At 42.9% G+C, this 15,231-nt stretch overlaps 1 protein-coding gene across 1 annotated transcript in view; it reads left to right on the top strand.

Moving 5' to 3' along the window:
- Positions 1-13,595, top strand: part of alpha-Man-Ib (alpha-Mannosidase class I b) — a gene marked incomplete at its 5' end in the record, with an annotated part of 31,544 nt that extends 17,949 nt beyond the window's left edge. Inside the window, 1 exon segment of the mRNA XM_077648687.1 lies at positions 7,471-13,595. Coding sequence (XP_077504813.1) covers positions 7,471-7,677 — 207 coding nt within the window.
- Between the last annotated feature and the right edge of the window lie 1,636 nt (positions 13,596-15,231).

Genomic DNA, 15,231 nt, shown 5'->3' with positions numbered 1-15,231 from the left:
GCGTGAGCAGCGAGCTTTAGTGCTGGAATACAAGACGCTATTTATGCTCCAAAACATGTTTATTTACGGGGAAGGGTTGTCAAATTTAAAAGTAATCAGTGATGTGCACTTGCTTGCGTTTCTTCTGCTGAGACTCCATCGGCATCATCTGCAGCTTGCCCAAGAGTTCCAGCGCAATGTCTTAGTTCCCATTGGCTAGAAGTAGCGTGCTGCAACATCGAGCGCTGACGCTACTTCACATGCACTTGGCAATGGCATAGGCTTGTCGCTGCAGTCAGACTCATCACTGTCGGCTGTGCTCACTGCCCGTGAGCCCTGTGGCGTCTGCTGATAGCTTGCTGCCTGAATTATATCGGCGTCACTCCAGGGCTCAACTTCTCCACATTGCTGTCCACGTAACTCGCGGCAACAAAAAGCATGACGCCAGCACCTGAACCGCCATACTGTGTTGTGTACTTCACGTGATCGCGACCTAGCGACCACGGCACAACGAAAACCTTGAACGGCTAGCGCCGAAGCATCACCGGCGTGGGCAAGTGCTCCGGCAGCAAAAACCTGCTTTGGCATGCACCGAAGCGCGGGCTCTGCCAGCCTTGTGCGCTCGACATTTTTTTTTTTTTTTTCCCCATTACATCTCTAGGAAACTTGCAGCGTGTTGTACTCACTGTCCCCCATTGTTTGTTGTTTTCCCCTATTGAAATACACAGGGCTATGCCAGGACCTGGGTGTCAGTTCGAATTAACCGACTTCGAATTAACGAGCTTTTACTGTAATGGAATTCTGCATAGCAATAATAATATCATTAGGTTCAACTCTAATTTGCAGTCATTGGAGATTAGAGAACTCATTCACGTTCAAGTTTACATACCATATTTACTTGCATATTTTGCACACTTTTTGTTTAAATTAACTCTTCAAGAAAGGGCTGTGCAAATTACATGGATTTCACAAACAGGTCCTGAAAGACTCTACAAAGTTCATAGGGCGCATATATATATGCTGTATATTGCTGCCTATATGTCCCTCCAACTCACACCCCTTGCTGTCCAAAATAAAAGACTCCAATATAAGATGCATACCACCTCCCGCCCTGCTCCACATTATGTAGTTCCCTGCGGGATGGCATGATGGCACGTGCGCAGCTGAAAGCAAAACGTGCAACGATACAATTGCGAAGCCAGCAGTCTGAGTCAAGTGGAGATAAAAAGGCGATGAAACAGTGTCTTGCGTGCCGTTCGGCTGACTAGCGGAAAACCGAACAGCAAATAGTTCGGTAGTTTTGTATTCCGGCACGTGCTGGAGGTTATTCGAAGGTTTGCTTTTACAGCTGCTCATCCGGAAAAGCAACCGCCAGTGCAAGCCAGCCAGTTAAATGACGCGCAGTTTGTGCCCTCACTGCTCACACCTTTCGCAGCCGCACACGATGATGCACCACACCGATGTTTCCAAGCCTGCCTTGAGTGCACCCATGTGCATGATGGTGATCTGGCACAGCAAAAAGTGCAAAATATGCGAGTAGTAAGTTTATTTTATAAAACCCAGGTAATAGATCAGCGGTACACAAATTATGCAAGTAAACACTGTATCTTATTTGAAAAGCTGTCAGCATAGAAATAGAAGTTGTTCTGTGTCAATTATGCATAGGTTATACCACACTAACTCACAATCTCAGAAGCAGTGAACAGTTTTTTTTTTTTTGCACTTTTTGTGAAAATGAGCTATCGGTTCCACATAATTTTAACTTGTTCATAACTTGACTGCTACAACCATAAACTGTTTTATCCTTTTTACAAGCACCGAAAGCCTCCATGTGGTGCCAGGAGAAGCCTAATGACATTTGATGTGCCAAGTTTTCATTTCAAATACCTTGTAGTATGACAGGGGTATTATGATAGAGTACAACCTCGCTATAGTAAACCTGCATCCAGTAAAAGCATGGGTACAGTAAAGTGAAACCGCAGTTGCATTTCACCTTTCGTAGACACCTGTACTTTTTTTTTTTCATTTATAGTAAAGGTATCTTTCATAGAGAAACGGTTACAGTAAAGAGCATCTGGCCATAGTAACTTACTTCCTGCAGATTGATGGCATTGCGGGATATGCGCAATATAGGAAGTCTCAGGGCCACAGACATGCAACAGTGTAATTGCAAGGCCGACAGTTGGAGGCAAATGAATGCCTAAGACAATAAAACGGTTTTTTTTTTTTAGGTGGCTTAACCAATACGCTCTTGAGCTACGAGGAGAAGCCAGCTTTTTGACTGCCTTGGGGGCCATGAGGCAAAGTGCAGCGTGCAAAAAAAAAGTAAAGTAAAACTGGCTATGAATGTGGAAGGATGGCAATGCAGACAGCTGAGAAAGGGAGGACAGTAAAAGAGCAGTGAGAAGTAGGGAAGGGAAAAAATTGGGGATAACAGTTGCAGCACTGGGAAGCATGAAGTGGCAGGGGCAAGAAGCGAAGGCAGGACTATTATTTAAAAAATTGACGCACGCATGTGGCACTCTGGGTACACCCTGTCAATGTCGACTTCCACCCTCTCTTGAGGTTCTGTCAAATTGAGGCAGTGTCGCAATGAAGTCGCTTTATTTAAAATGCATTTTGCAGACCTGCACAGCGAAAATAATTAGTTGATTACCGTCAGTACAGGAATACATTATTTCACAAGGCCTCTTCTTTTGTCCAGTAAAACGAGCTCTTGGGCGAGTTGGTTACTTGTCTTAGACATAGTAGCAGCGCAAAAAAAAAAAAAACACGAGAAGAATACACACTGAGAGACACGCACAGACGCTGCTCTGTGCGTCTGTGTGTGTCTCTCGGTGTCTATTGTTCTCTTGTGTGTTTTTTTTTGCGCTGCTACTATGCCTAAGAATTCTTTTGTCCAGTTTGACAGCTTGTTGAATGTCTCTCCCAATTGTTCCTGCACAGCTCTACAGGAAGCCTAGTAAAACTATCAACCTTCGCTCTACGATTAATTCTGAATTGCTTCCAAAGTTACTAAGCAACTTTGTCTGTTTTACGATGCAGCACGAAAGGACTTAAAGTTCATTTAATAACTTTGAAATCCGAGTGTTTCACCTGAGAGGTTCTCCAGTTTTTGAAAGAATTGTTTTTTTCAGCACAGCATTGTCAGCAGTGTAGCTCATCAGAATACAGCTAAGGCATGCAATTAGTAGGCTGGTTAACTGATATTAGTAGTTAGCTTTTTTGACAATTACTGTCAGTCTCCTTTTTTAGTGAGAGGCATGTAGCCCATCATGAGTAATATCTATACCAGTTTTTAGAATTTCAAAAATGCAGTTACCCTTGGTGCTTTGGGCCAACAAATTTTTGCTATATTGTGCCAAAATGCTGTGCCAAAATATTGTGCCAAAATAGAAGCTTGCACAGAGGTGGAAGTGCTGTGCAAATTTCGCCATGCTGTGCCAATTCGGTCTGCTGCGCCTAAACGGCAATTTACACCCATTGCAAGTATACAGAGCCAAATTTAACCGAGTGTTATTGTGAGCTAAACAACACTGGGCGCTCGCTACGAAACGGATGTTTCGTAGCAAGCGCCCAGTGTTGTTTAGCGAAACGGATGTTTCGTACATTATTTCCGATTGCCTGGGGCCATATTTTGAGGCAAAAGTAGTCCAGAAGTTTGACATGCCCGACATGTTTTACACCATCACGATTCACAAGAGCCCAATCCCTGAGGTCAAGGTGCAGCAGTTGGACGTGCTCGTTCGCTACTATGGTGCTAACACGGAAAATGTGGTGGAGCATCTCCAGACCTTTCATTTGGGCCATGCGACCACTGATGAGCTGCTTTCCTGCATTGAGGATGCCCTCAGTGACGTTCGCAACAACGTGATATGTTTTTACAGTGGCGGCCCTAACATAATGAAAACCCTTAAACGAAGGCTAAAGAAGGAAGTGAGCTCCAACATGGTTGACATCGGTTCACAAAGTTCACAACACTTTTGCTGCTGGGCTGGATATGTTGTGCGCAGAAGTGGAGTCTCTTGTAACTGATGTCGACTACTGTTTCAAGTTTACCACGAGACATGCAGACATTAAGGAGCTGCTGAATGATCTAGGACTGCCCCAACTAGAGTTTTTGCAGCATGTGAATAGCAGATGGCTGGCACTGCTTCCTGGTGTTGAGCGAGTGCTAAAGTCATATGATGCCCTCGCAGTATTCTTCTCCAAAGCTGGACAGCCAAGGTGTTCATATATGAGGAACGATTGTCTGCCATCTGCGTTTTGTGACAAAACAAGTTGTTTTTCCTTCAAAACGCTGCTTAGCTATTTGACAGATTTCAAATGCTCTTCCAAAGCAAGGACCCTCTCCTGCATGTTTTCTGTGTCGCAATGTTGGTTCTTGTGAAGTTTTTAGACTAGTTGGAAACAAAATTGCCCTCAGTCGCATTTAATGTCGCCAGTCTGCTCCAAAAGTGCTCCGAAATAGCCTACAAATTGCTCCAAACCTGCTCCAAAATGGGACTTTTTCTCCTCTAAACCTGCTCCAAAACAAGACTTTTGCTGCTCCCATGCCTGCTCCAAAAAGCTGGAGCCTGCTTCCAACCCTGCTTACATGCATAGGAACCCCTCCAGTGCACGTAACTCGTCGAATTAGCCGAAATTTGTTGGGCCACAGCACCTGCGTTTTTGAAATTCTAAAAACTGATATAGATATTACTTAAGATGAGCTACGCAACTCTAAATAAATAGGGAAACTAACAGCAATAGTTAAAATGTTAGCTACTCAATATTAGTTAACCAGCCTACTAGTTAGTACGTCTTAGCTGTATTCTGATGTTCCACACCGCTGATAATGCTCTACCGGAAAAAGCGCTCTTGCAACTCCAAAAGCTTATTTTTAAAAAAATGCACATCTTATGTGAACTGCATGGTATATCCTAGGTGTGAAATTGTTGCACGGAATAGGTAGCTTTCATTGAAGACTACAAGCTTCATCGTTGGGGAACGTGAATGCAACCACTTTCAGGCCACCATCTTGATTACCACTGCACTCAGAAGCATGGCAGTGACCCATGATGTACCAAGTAAAGAGTTCGTGATCAGTGCCTAATCCCAGTTTCATGATCCATAACAGCGCGACAGACGGGACAAAGAAGAGGAGACACAACACACAGCGCTGTGTTGTGTCTCCTCTTCTTTGTCCCGTCTGTCGCGCTGTTATGGATCATCGTCAGCACCAACTCGCCCAACAACTGGTTTTGTTAAACCCCAGTTTCATGCAGTGGTTACACAGCTTGTTCTTCACTATTCCATGTGCACATATTCAAAATAAGACAGCTGAAAACGATCAAAGTGGATATGGCTCTGTAGGGCATAACCAGAGGATGACATAAATCAGATTGATTGGGGCTGTAAAAATTAAATTTAAAAAGTGGTAGAGTTTTAACGTAGTTAAACAGAGTAGACTTGCGAAAGCATGTATTTAGCCTGGTTAGCTCATGGTTTTGCTCTGCTGGGTCATTGGCATGTCCGGCGACGATATTAGACTCTGATTAAGCTCTGATCTGATCTGTTCCGCGGAGGTACCTGCGGGAGTGCCGAGCCTCTAATGTGTCATCGCGTGTGTCATAACATATTCAATCAACACCTTCTGTACTTGACAGGCCTTGTCAAGTTGAGAAGGTATTGACTGAGTATGTTGTCAAGTTTCTTTCACGCTCAACAAATGCAAATAGAAGTCTACAAGCACCAGGAAAGCTCTTCAGATCTGGTGCTAACAAGTGGTGACTGTCCTTTATAGAAGGAAAATGTATAGATAAAAGCCTTTTTGCTTATTCTTGAGCCACATTTCTCAAAATCTTCGTGGCTTTGGATCACATATTTTCCCGGATGAAGCACTTTCCCCTGACAGTTTTTATAAAACATATTGTTATGTGGCGACCAGCTGAAGAATAAGGTGCGGTGAACGATGGCAGCGAGATGATTTCAATGGCCACTGGCCTAGCACGAGCGCTTCGTCCTGCGCCACTGCCAGCTTCATCGTCTTCATGACACTACCCGATGGTGCCGAGCGATCGTCTCGATCATGAATAGAAGAAGACACCGACGAAGAAGCGCGCTCAGTGGTGATGGGTTCAGAGGACGGTACAACAGAAATGGCATGGGGGGAAGTGCTGGCTGCCACAATGAAAGATACTGGGGAATGAATCCTGGTCCACGAAGCTTCCGGGCCGCAGGTCGCGAGGAGCTGATGGCTGAAGCCATTGGACACACCAAACGGCATGGGCAGGGGGGCTGTGTCCTCACGTGTGGACAGCGTCTCAGGTCAGTCGGGTCATGGTGTCAGGTCATGGCAGCGTCGTCATGTCTTGTGATCAGGGCAGGGGATGGAGCTGGGGTGAGCGGCGAGGTCGGTTCAGGTCCGGCGGGCTGGGGCACAGCCGGGCGGAGCAGACCAGGTGCACATGGCCGATGACCACGGCAGGCAGAGAACGCTGAAGCTCCAGGACCAGGATGGGAATGATACTTCGCACCTCACACCAAATGTTACGTGGCGGCCAGCTGAAGAATAAGGCACGATGAACGATGGAAGTGAGATGATTTTAATGGCCGCTGGCCTAGCGCAAGTGCTTTGTCCCGTGTCACTGCCAGCGTCGTCGTCTTCATGACAAAATCATTGAGGTTCTACTGTACTGATTTGATCGAATTTGATCGGATTTGATCGAATCTACTGTCTGAACCTTAGTACAGTGCTAAATATTCAGTCTTCTATAAGCAGTCTCAGCATAAACATCATAAGGCATTTTCCAGGATAAATGCCGAGCACATACTGTTGGAATTGTGGCAGTATTCTGACCGTAATTTTCACCCTGTGGGAGGTATAAAGCTATCCCTGCGCATTTTTAGTTGTGACTAACAAAAAACTCATTGGAGGCAGTTTATGCTTACAGCTGTCATACGTCCTTTTTAAAAATGGCTTGTTGCTTATTCTAGAACCACATTTCTCAAAATCTTCATGGTTTTGGATCACACATTTTCCCGGATAATACACTTTCCCCCGACCTTTTTCATAAAACATATCAGTGAAGTTCTACTGTACTGATTTGATTGAATTTGGTCATCTACTGTCTGAACCTTAGTACAGTACTAAATATTCAGTCTTCTGTAAACAATCTCAGCTTAAGCATCATAATACATTTTCCAGGTTAAATGTGCTGTGCACATACTGCTGGAGTTGTGGCAATATTCTGACCACAATGTTAACTCTGTATCCCTGAGCATTTTTACTTGTAACTAACAAAAAACTCATAACGGGCAGTTTTATGCTTAAAGCTGCCATACGTCCTTTTTAAGAGTACATTGAAACATTATATGCTAAATGGCAAGCAAAGTATAATGTAACTGCCACTGCTGGTGTTATTGGCCAGTAGCACAATGCCGTAATAGAATTCTTGCTTAGTTTGTTGGCACTGAAACGCTTTTTCACTGTGCTCTTGCATTGTGCAGGTGCCAGGTGGGGGTTATACTACGATTGGAAGTGTGCTGAACGCAAAGCAGACTGGCCCACGAGACATGATGGAAAGTTTTTTCCTGGCTGAGACATTGAAGTACCTCTATCTGCTCTTCAGTGAAGAGGATGTGCTGGAGCGGTATTCTCCAACAAAATATCTCTTCAACACCGAGGCTCACCTGCTGCCCTTGTACACCTCCTGACACCACCGTGGCACTTACCAGCAGTTATCATCTTGGCATTAATTAACTTGAAAACAATGTCCTGCATCTTCAGTGTCACCGTTGGTGCTGTTGCATAGGCTTCTGGCTCACAACTTGCACTGCAGAGTGATAAATGTTTAAGCTGGGTTTACAGAAGCCCTTCCACTTTTCGCACAACTGCCATGAAAGCATTGTCCTTGTTTCTGCAAAATGTAATACCGTTTCGCACCTGTGCTGATTGCCACAGTAATGGTTCATCAGGTCAGCCTGGAACAGAATGCAATGATTGTCATTGTTGCTGGTGCATGGCCACTGGAGATTGCTACTGTTCCAGCAATGCTCGGATACTTACTTGACCAGGGGCAAGGATGCCAAGAGGAGATTAGAGATTAAAATATTTCACCTTCTGTCTCCCTTTATGGGATGGAAGCTTAAGTCTGCACAATGTAGCACTTCAGTAGTAGCATGTCATGCATCAAATTTACTTATTTTACTTTATTTCTCAGCACTTGCATTCAGTCTGCTTGTTATATTTTAGAATTAGTTTTGTGACCATGCATTGGGGTCCTTATCCTCATTTTTACAATTGCTGTCATGCATTTTTTTGGGTTATTCAATCCACTTCAGTGCTCTGGATTAGTCATTTATGTAGGTGTGATATTTGTATCTTTGCTACTGTCCTTCTAAATTGGGCAACTTAAAGTCAGAGGGTAAATGTGGTCAGTGAATTATTTTTATCCAGAAGCTTGAACATTGAAGGCTCTGACTCGAAAAATAAAAGGGCTGCATGTATTTAATCCGTTGGTGTTGGCATCATGCAGAAGATGTTGTTTCTTCTGTTCTGGATTGATTGGTTCCCTGCAGGTTTTCGTGTCAGCTACGAAGTTTTGCAGCAACAATCTTTAAAATGTCCTCATTAGGCATGTACAGAAAAGTACTAGTGCAGGTCTTGTGCACAGGAATGCATTGATAGTACGTACTTACTAAAGCCTATGTGAACAAGCCTCTGCAGGTTGTGGATGAACACAGTCATTTTGTGTGCATCTGAGCTAGTAGTATTGCCTACTTTGTCATCTGTTTCACCTTCATTTGCAATCCCAGCCTATTACTCAGTGTCAGCAGTGCATTTTCAAAACTTTAAACTGGACAACTCCCGGTGATGAACAAGTCATTTGCTTCATTTGTGGAAGACATGAGCACAAGATTTGGAAGAATAGTTTTGCTTGATGGCACACGGGGTTTTCGAACAGTGAGAGTCAAATTGTGAAAAAAGCCTGTGTGTGTGCAACTTTTAGTGTAGCTGATTTGTTCATGTATAATCATCATTAATATGTGTTGTACAAATTGAACATGCTCCTTTTAGAAAATTGCTCTTAGTCAAAACTTTATTTTGAAACTGCACAAGGCTAATTTTTATTTTTAAAGTAACCTTTGCCCTCTCTCTATCTTTCTCTATAAAGTTTCATGTTAATAGCATATTCATATAGCACTGCATAGACAACATGCAAAAGCTGTTGCACGCGTTGCTATTTTGTTTGTTGTCTGAGCAGGGCAGATTTTTTTCAGTGAAGCATATTTCTGGACTCCAGGCACTCATTTTCACAAAGCAATAAAAATGTGCTGAATTCGCTGCATTGCAAAACTTCTCCATTCTAGCACATTGCAAAATCAATTACTCAGAGATCATTGTGTTTTGACCGTTCAACCATGAGTGTTTTATTGGCTTTAGGAGTAAACTTGCCCATTAAAGAAGCAGAGAGATCAAATATTAATATCTCGCAGGGAGTTCTGTTCATTCCATAACATTGAAAGATGGTGTTTTCAAGTCATCTTTGTTTCTCATTGTTCACTGTTTTTTTAATTGTGAACAGTGTGACTAATAGAATCAGTTGTGATTTTGGACCTCAGATAGGCATGGAGAGATTTAAAGGGGAAAGAAACCTGGGAAGTAGCTCAAATTTATCATTAACTTGAAAACTAAATAAGCACAAGCAGCCTGGATGAATTAAGCATGCACAAAGAAATAGACGCCAGCCTGCAAGCATGACACTCTATTATGTCACTGGTTTTGGAGTCAGGTTTAACTGCATTCTGACATACTTATAGAAAGCACCGATTTTTTCAAAGGTATTTTTGTTTGAATCCTTCAACTTTAACACTCGAAATTGAAAGAAACTGGGACTACAAGGTGGGATTGGGTATTTCAGCTAATGCACACCTAATGCTTCCTCGTACTGAAATCTTTAGTTCATTGACTTCCAGTGAATGTCATCGTACAGCTGTGCTGAGCAGTTGCAACAACTCCATTTTCCACTGTGTTGTGATTAGCTTGTTGCTGCCCCATAGAAAATAGGGACTGAGGTGCATTAAAAGGTTACTTTCACTTGGCAGACTATTAAAGTGCATGACAACTGCTGTGGACAATGCACAATATTGGAAGCAGTGTCAAGAGCATATGAACAAGCTGAGTGGCCACATGGTAATAAAACCTGGCTGCTGGTTGTGCAACAGCAGCCTGTAGTCTAGAGAAAACCATGGTAAATTCACCATCTACTCTTCACGCTCTTGAAAGTCATATTGATAATATACTTTAGCAGTGTGATGTTCGATTTGCTGTACAAGCTGAAAAAAATGCTTAGTTTCATGGTGCACATTTCTAGCCTCCGTTAGTGAAAAAAAAGCAACAATATATTGATGAGACTCTGCTCAGCCATCACTTTGAATTAATACAGTTGTGTGTAATCACTGGTAGTTTTGCTTATTAAGTACTTTATTTACACGTATATAATGCAACAACCAATATAACGCGAGCGAGGAGTTTTAGACCTCACAAAAATGAGAAAAGATATATATATATTACGATTAAATAATGTTATTTCAGCCCTTTCAAGCCAACTACAGATGAGGGCTTGGAATAAATGGAGGTGGTATGCAAAAAAATAGAAGCAATGGATATGTTGATATTATTTTAGAGGCAACGCTTCAAAAATGCACACATCATCGAATGCAGCGCTCCCATGCGGCAATGGCTGCCGTACCACCTCTGCTTGTTTCGCACTACCCAGTCCTCCGACCATTTCCCCCTTTTTTCTTTTCTTTACTCCACCCAACTCTTTTAATGTCTTCACTTTCTCAACGGCCTGTGCTGTCTTTTTTCCACGTTGTTGCCCACCCTCTCCTTTGCTCGTGCGCACCCTCTGGCGCGTTGCAAGGCCCCCCAAAGGTATCAAAAAGTTGGCTTCTCTTAGCATCTCACTAGTCTGGTGGTGAAGCTTGCTATAGCTATTTTCAGGAGCAGTGAGAAAAATTCGCGTTATATTTGTATCTTGGTTCCGAATGTAATGCAATATGCGTGCAGAAACCGATAAACTGAGGGGAAAAAAAATGTGTTATATTCATGTAAATACGGTACACTTTCAGGGGGGAAGGTGGTCTTACAAAAAAATTTTTTTAATATCATAGTTGCAACTATGAAATTTTCAGGGAATGTGTTTTTACGTGCTGATTAAAAATATTCCTTTTAATTTAATGTAAACTAGTACTTATCCACATAAGTAATTAATTTTTTATGTAACTTTTTGTCGAGAGTTTTAAGAGATTTTGCTGCAAGGAAAAGGAATACAAACTTTTCTTCCTGTTTCTGAAGTCACAACTTCAGAAATTCAACTTCTTGATAGGCAGAATGATAATTTTACTAGGCACTGCAGTGGCTCAGTGGTTATGGTGCTCGGCTACTGACCCGAAAGACGCGGGTTCGATCCCGGCCACAGCGGTGTCATTTCAATGGAGGCGAAATGATGCTAGAGACCTCTGTACTGTGCAATGGCAGTGTAAAGATCCCCATGTGGTCTAAATTATCCAGAGCCCTCCACTACGGCGTCTCTCATAGCTTGAGTTGCTTTTGTACATTAAACCCCATAAAGCCAAAATCAAACTATAATTTTACCCTCATTGCATTCCTTCATGTCAAGACACAGCAATAGAATGCATTTTTGGGAAGTTTCCTGCAGCAAAGTTTCTTGAAAACTCTTAGCAAAAACTTCTCTTAAATTAAAAGAAATGCCATGTTCAGAATCAACACACAAAAATACTTGTTCCCTGTAGATTTCATGATTGTGACTGAACAATAAAAAAATTTAATTCTCTTTGAGGGAAAGCTGGTCCTAGAAAAATTTTGGTGTTACATTCATTATTTTGATGTATTGGAACCAGATTATAAGCTATTTGGGTCTTCCTTTTGTGGACGACTGTAGTGGGTAGAAAGGCACCTTAAAAAATGAGTCCCAGTGGAAAATGTTCAAATCAGCACTCATGCGCTGGCTGGTTAGTCCTAACAATCTTTCCGTGACATACTTGAGAAGAGGCACTGCAAATAGCTATATTGACACTAAGTAGGTCAATAGTCTACATCATAAAACACCAGTTGTGCTTTGCAGTCTATGATGGATTATGTGGTTGTTATGAATATAACCTGTGTTGGTACTTAATGGCTGCAGCCTTCTAGCACAGAATAGGGGTTATAAAATAGTGAACATCCTCAAAACTCACTCTTTAGTTACCCTGCAGCTTGAATGTGCACTCAGTCGTACTCATAGTGCCCATAATTTGTTGCAAGTGCATTGCAGCCAGTGTACTAACAGTAGTGCATAAAAGTATTATGAAAGATGCTTTGAGCTATTATGGAAATCATTGTTCCACTGTTTAAAATGCATAATTTATTGTGCATGCCTTCATGCAGGGATACTGATGCAGGAATGCTAATGACACTGCTTTCAGGCATGTTCAGCGAGTGGTTGCTGCACATAGAGAGCCAAAATAATTGCGACCCGCTAGAACTGTCGTTTTACTATTCTGGGAACGTTAGGCGACTATTATCGTACTCTCTGTAAGCATTGTTGTAATCTGAACATTGCACAATAGTTGACTTGCAGTGGTGGAATTTTTGTTCTGCTGGAAACTGCACACCAATTCTTGAGGGACCACCAACAGCCGAGAAAGGCTCATGTTGCGTTTAGTCAGCAGAAGATTTGATGGATTTTGCGATTTTTATGTTTGGTATGCACCAACAACTCTGCTCACACTGGGCACATTGAAGCTGTGGTAATGCACCACCATCAGGGGTTATCTGACCAGCTTGAGAAATGCTGCAATTTTATGGAGGTGGCTTGTGAAAAGTGCATGCCATTTCTATTACCTGCACTTGCCTGTAGTAGCTGAAAAACCATGGTACAGACACCATGCAATGCTTTCATTTTTATTGCCATAGTTAGCAGGTTTTATGAATGCCCACTTCATTGCACACAGCTCCTCCATATTGGAACAGTCTTCATGAGAGCATGGTACTGCCTCAAATACTGCAAAATTAGTCACTTATGAATCTGATATTGCAGCTAGTAATTGAAAAAAACACAACTTAAGTATCCATTAATTTCAATTTCCTTGTATTAGTTTTGCAATTTGTGTTAAACAAAATATTCGTATTTATAGGTCAATATTTGCAGTGTTGTTATTTCCCAGTCTGCACTTAGCAGAGCTAAGCAAATAAGCAACAGGACAGTGCCTCTGAAGAGCTTATTGTGGACTGAAAGTGCTTACCTTGGTTGTACTGTGGCAATGTGGATTGTGTCCCACTTTCCCACCACCACCAGTGAAGACATGTTGGGAGGAGTGAATTTTTGATGGCAGTTGCCTGTTGACAGCTGTGTTGTTTATCAAAATGTTGCGGTTGGTTGGGGGTTTTTGGAAGTCCAAGGATGTAACAAGGTAGCAGGGCTGCCAAAACTAATGCTAGTGCAAAAGCACTGAATGTGATTTTTAGTTTGGGAGTGTGCAAGCCACTGTGCATAGGTGTAGTGTGCAACTTTGCACGGCTGTTGCTGTTCTTTTCTTGTAAATAAAAGTTTGTTTTATAATGGTCATCGTGTTGTCATCATTCTTTGGTTTAAACAGTTTAATGTGTTACTCAGTGTGTCCTTACTATTGTTATATTGTTATTCTTATTAGTGGTGACTATTTGCGGCGCTAGCTGTACTAGCTGTACACATATTAGTTTTTGTCGTGATTGTAGCTGAAAAGCGTCCGCGATCACGTGGCCACCCCGTGCCCATTACCCATGGAGAATCGCGCGTCTCGCGTTCGTTATCTGCATGGAGGAAAAAAAGACCGAGGAGAGAGCATCTCGTGAAAGACTTTAAGCCTAGCCGTAAAACTTAAAAATGCGTTAAAAAGAGAGTCGGTCCCCCCGTGACCACGCCACGTGATAGCGTGCGGTGATATCTAGCGCCGCTGGGCGCGGACTAGCGCGGAACTAGATCAACCTCCTTGCTGTAGACGCCCGCGCCACGGGCCGCCCAGACGCACGCACTAAAACAGACCAACACCAAAATACTAAGGACTGACTGGGATAGCGAAAAAACGGTGGAGGGAGACAAGCGATTGCGGGTCGGTGGGCTGGAAACGCTGATTGGCCCAAAAAAAAGTGACGTCACGCCTCTAACGTCATGGTCACGTGACTTTTAATGACGTCATGCCCGGTTGGGGACAGACACATTTTTCCTAGAGTTTTCTCAGAATTCCCCACGTTTGTGACAGCGTACGCGGGATAAAGAAGCGCATCTTTACCTCCACCCCACCCAGTTCGACCACTTTGCCGAGACAAGCGTTTGCGGGCAGGTGGGCTGGAAACGCTGATTGGTCAAACAAAATGTGACGTCACGCCTAAAACGTTACGTGACGTCATGGTCACGTGACTTTTAATGACGTCATGTTTGGTTGGGAAGAGATATTTTCCCTACATTTTTCTCGGAATTCCCCACGTTTTTGACAGCGCGCGCGGGTTCAAAAAGCGCACCTGATGCGCCGCGCTTTCACACACTGCATGCGCGTTTCTATATTTTTATTATATATGATATCCTTGAACTGCTGGTGTATTATTTTAGTGCGCTCGAACGGCGCGCTTCGTTGTGCATTTATTATAATCGCCACTGCCTGGCGGACCCGATACAGCTTTTCCAGACCTGAGAGGTTAAACACGTACTATCCATGCAAAGCCACGCAAATGCGCCTACAGGTGACCACGCCCGTCTATCAGCGCTCCGTCGAGTGCCTGCATTTACAATCGAGTGCTGTAGGACTATGAACCTGACCTAGAGCATACATATTATAATTTTTCCTTGTATTCTACATTCTCTACATGCAGGAGACTACACTCATAGCTTTCGTTAGTTCAGAAATTTCGTACAACCGTGTCAAAATTTGGCGGTCCGGTTTTTTTCTGCACGACGTTTTGGAGGAGAAAAGCATTGGGTCTTTGAAGGACGACAGTCTATATAAACTCCTATTCACTGTGTCGTCGTACCTATCGTAATTAATGACGACATATAAAGGCTTTTGATACAACTCTCGTGATTTAAAACAAAACTGTTCGTTTCACTAACCCGCGAAAAAATATTGCGCGCAATCATTCGCCACAGCCCGTTGCTGCGTAATTTTTGTTTTGTGCGGCTTTTCTTTTATAATATGACAGCTGCACGCGAAAAATACCCAAAGGAGCAA

This window comes from Amblyomma americanum, chromosome 1 (assembly GCF_052857255.1).
Source record: "Amblyomma americanum isolate KBUSLIRL-KWMA chromosome 1, ASM5285725v1, whole genome shotgun sequence".
Lineage (NCBI taxonomy): Eukaryota > Metazoa > Arthropoda > Arachnida > Ixodida > Ixodidae > Amblyomma > Amblyomma americanum.
The sequence above is the reverse complement of the archived record's forward strand: the minus strand, read 5'-3'. Positions and strand labels throughout refer to the sequence as shown.